Source organism: Choloepus didactylus, chromosome 8 (assembly GCF_015220235.1).
Source record: "Choloepus didactylus isolate mChoDid1 chromosome 8, mChoDid1.pri, whole genome shotgun sequence".
Taxonomy (NCBI): Eukaryota; Metazoa; Chordata; class Mammalia; order Pilosa; family Megalonychidae; genus Choloepus; species Choloepus didactylus.
In genome coordinates this window covers 87,373,135-87,374,983 of record NC_051314.1, presented here as the reverse complement: position 1 = coordinate 87,374,983, position 1,849 = coordinate 87,373,135, and the positions used below count along the sequence as shown (strand labels likewise).

General features: G+C 48.4%; 1 protein-coding gene across 1 annotated transcript; it reads right to left on the bottom strand.

Moving 5' to 3' along the window:
• Positions 1-695: 695 nt before the first annotated feature.
• On the bottom strand, positions 696-1,631 carry LOC119543130 (olfactory receptor 8S1-like). Its single transcript, XM_037847817.1, has one exon. It carries the CDS (start codon positions 1,629-1,631, stop codon positions 696-698), a length of 936 nt encoding a protein of 311 aa, XP_037703745.1.
• Between the last annotated feature and the right edge of the window lie 218 nt (positions 1,632-1,849).

Here is a 1,849-nt window from a genome sequence, read left to right as displayed (position 1 = left end):
AGCTAAGCTGGTTCTAGCAGAGTTTAGGCAGTATGTCTTCAGCAGCCAAGCATCGGCTGAAATTTTCCTTCCCTGGGCTCAGCACCTCCTCATCAGTCCCACAATGGTGTCCCCTGTGGTGGGCTGCAAACCTCCCCTTTTCCAGCTTCCAGATGAAGGCGCCAGCAGAGACAGAGTCTATGGAATGATTCTGAGAGTCTGGTCTTAACCCTACAGGATGACTCCCTCTCTCAGCCACTCTCAGCTCCTTCTACCTTTTCCACACACCCTCCAGTCCAAGCTCCAAACACCTGAGTCTCTAGTTATGTCTCTTTATTTTCAAAGGTTGTGATTTTTTCATTTCTGGCAAACCTTTTGCACTTAATCTAAGACTGTCTTTGGATCCAAATAAAAACTCAGATCATAGTCGATATTCTCAGTGCTAAACAGAATGAGCATTTCACCAATAAAAGGGAGAATAAGTCTGTAATCACATATTCTGCATTATAAGTACCTGACCCATTACTATGCTCCTGAACAAATTTAATATGAGCAAGTACCTTCTGGCTTTTACATGAGAATTTCAATGGAAAGAGGCTCTTAAAAGGTTTTTTGTCATACCTGCCATGAGCAAAGACGACTTTTCCCAATCTCTACTTTCAACTATCTTGATAAAATTCAGCCATGTATCCCAAACATCCTCTGTCTGTTCTCTGTTATCTGAAATGTTGGAAACCTTTTTGCAACATTCTATTCAGAGCTGATTTTACTTCATTGTTCTTCAAGCTGTAGACAAGGGGATTCACTAGAGGAGTGACCACACTGTACTGCAGGGAGAAAACAAATTCCAATGGAGAACCTGAGGTTGGCATGTAATAGCGAAGAAAACCAGAACCATAGAACAAGCTCACTGCAGTGAGGTGGGAGGAGCAGGTGGAGAAGGCCTTGCTTCTGCCGGTTGCGGAGGTGATATTCAGAATGGTGGAGACAATGCGGGAGTAAGAGAATAAGATCAGGAGCAATGTTGCAGAGGCATGCAGAAGGGCAGAGCCGATCAGAACTGCAAAGTTGGTGGAGACATCAGAGCAGGACAGAGGGAACAGAGAGGGCAGCTCACAGCTGAAGTGAGACATAATATGAGCCTCACAGAAGTCCAGGTTCCATGCCAGGAGGATGTTGATGAGAGCGTCCAGAAAGGCCAGTCCCCACGAGGCCCACACCAGACCCTCACACAGCTGCTCTCCCATCACCTGGCCATAGAGCAGAGGGTGGCAGATGGCGGCATAGCGGTCATAGGCCATCACTGCGAGCAGGCACACTTCCGTCCCAGCCGTGGCGAACACAAAGAAGACCTGAGCCAGGCAGCCCTCTACTGAGATGGATTTCCCCTGAGAAAGAAGGTTCTCCAGCATTTTGGGCTCAGTGACTGAGGAGTAGCAGAGATCCAGGAAGGAGAGGTGACTCAGGAAGAAGTACATGGGGGTGTGGAGGTGGGAATCTGTCCTGATCACCAGCAGCAGCATCAGGTTCCCCATCAGGGTTAGGAGGTAAATCCCCAGGAAGAGCACGAAGAGCACAGCCTCAGTATGGGGGTCGGCAGACAGCCGGAGGAAGATGAACTCTGTGACAGTGCTGTGATTCCCTAAGGCCATTATGGAAGATGTTCCTCTGGAGTAAACAGAGTCAGAGCTGAAGTGTTCACCTTCACTCCTGCCACCTCAGGGTTCTCTTATCATTATATGTAAACAGAGCTCTGTCCTCAGCTGCTCACTTTTTCTCCTGGGTTTCTTTTGTATTCCTTCCCTCCCCGGATCCTTCCCTGACCTGAGGGCTGACTGCACAACTCCCAACCCTGAATCAGCCCATTTAG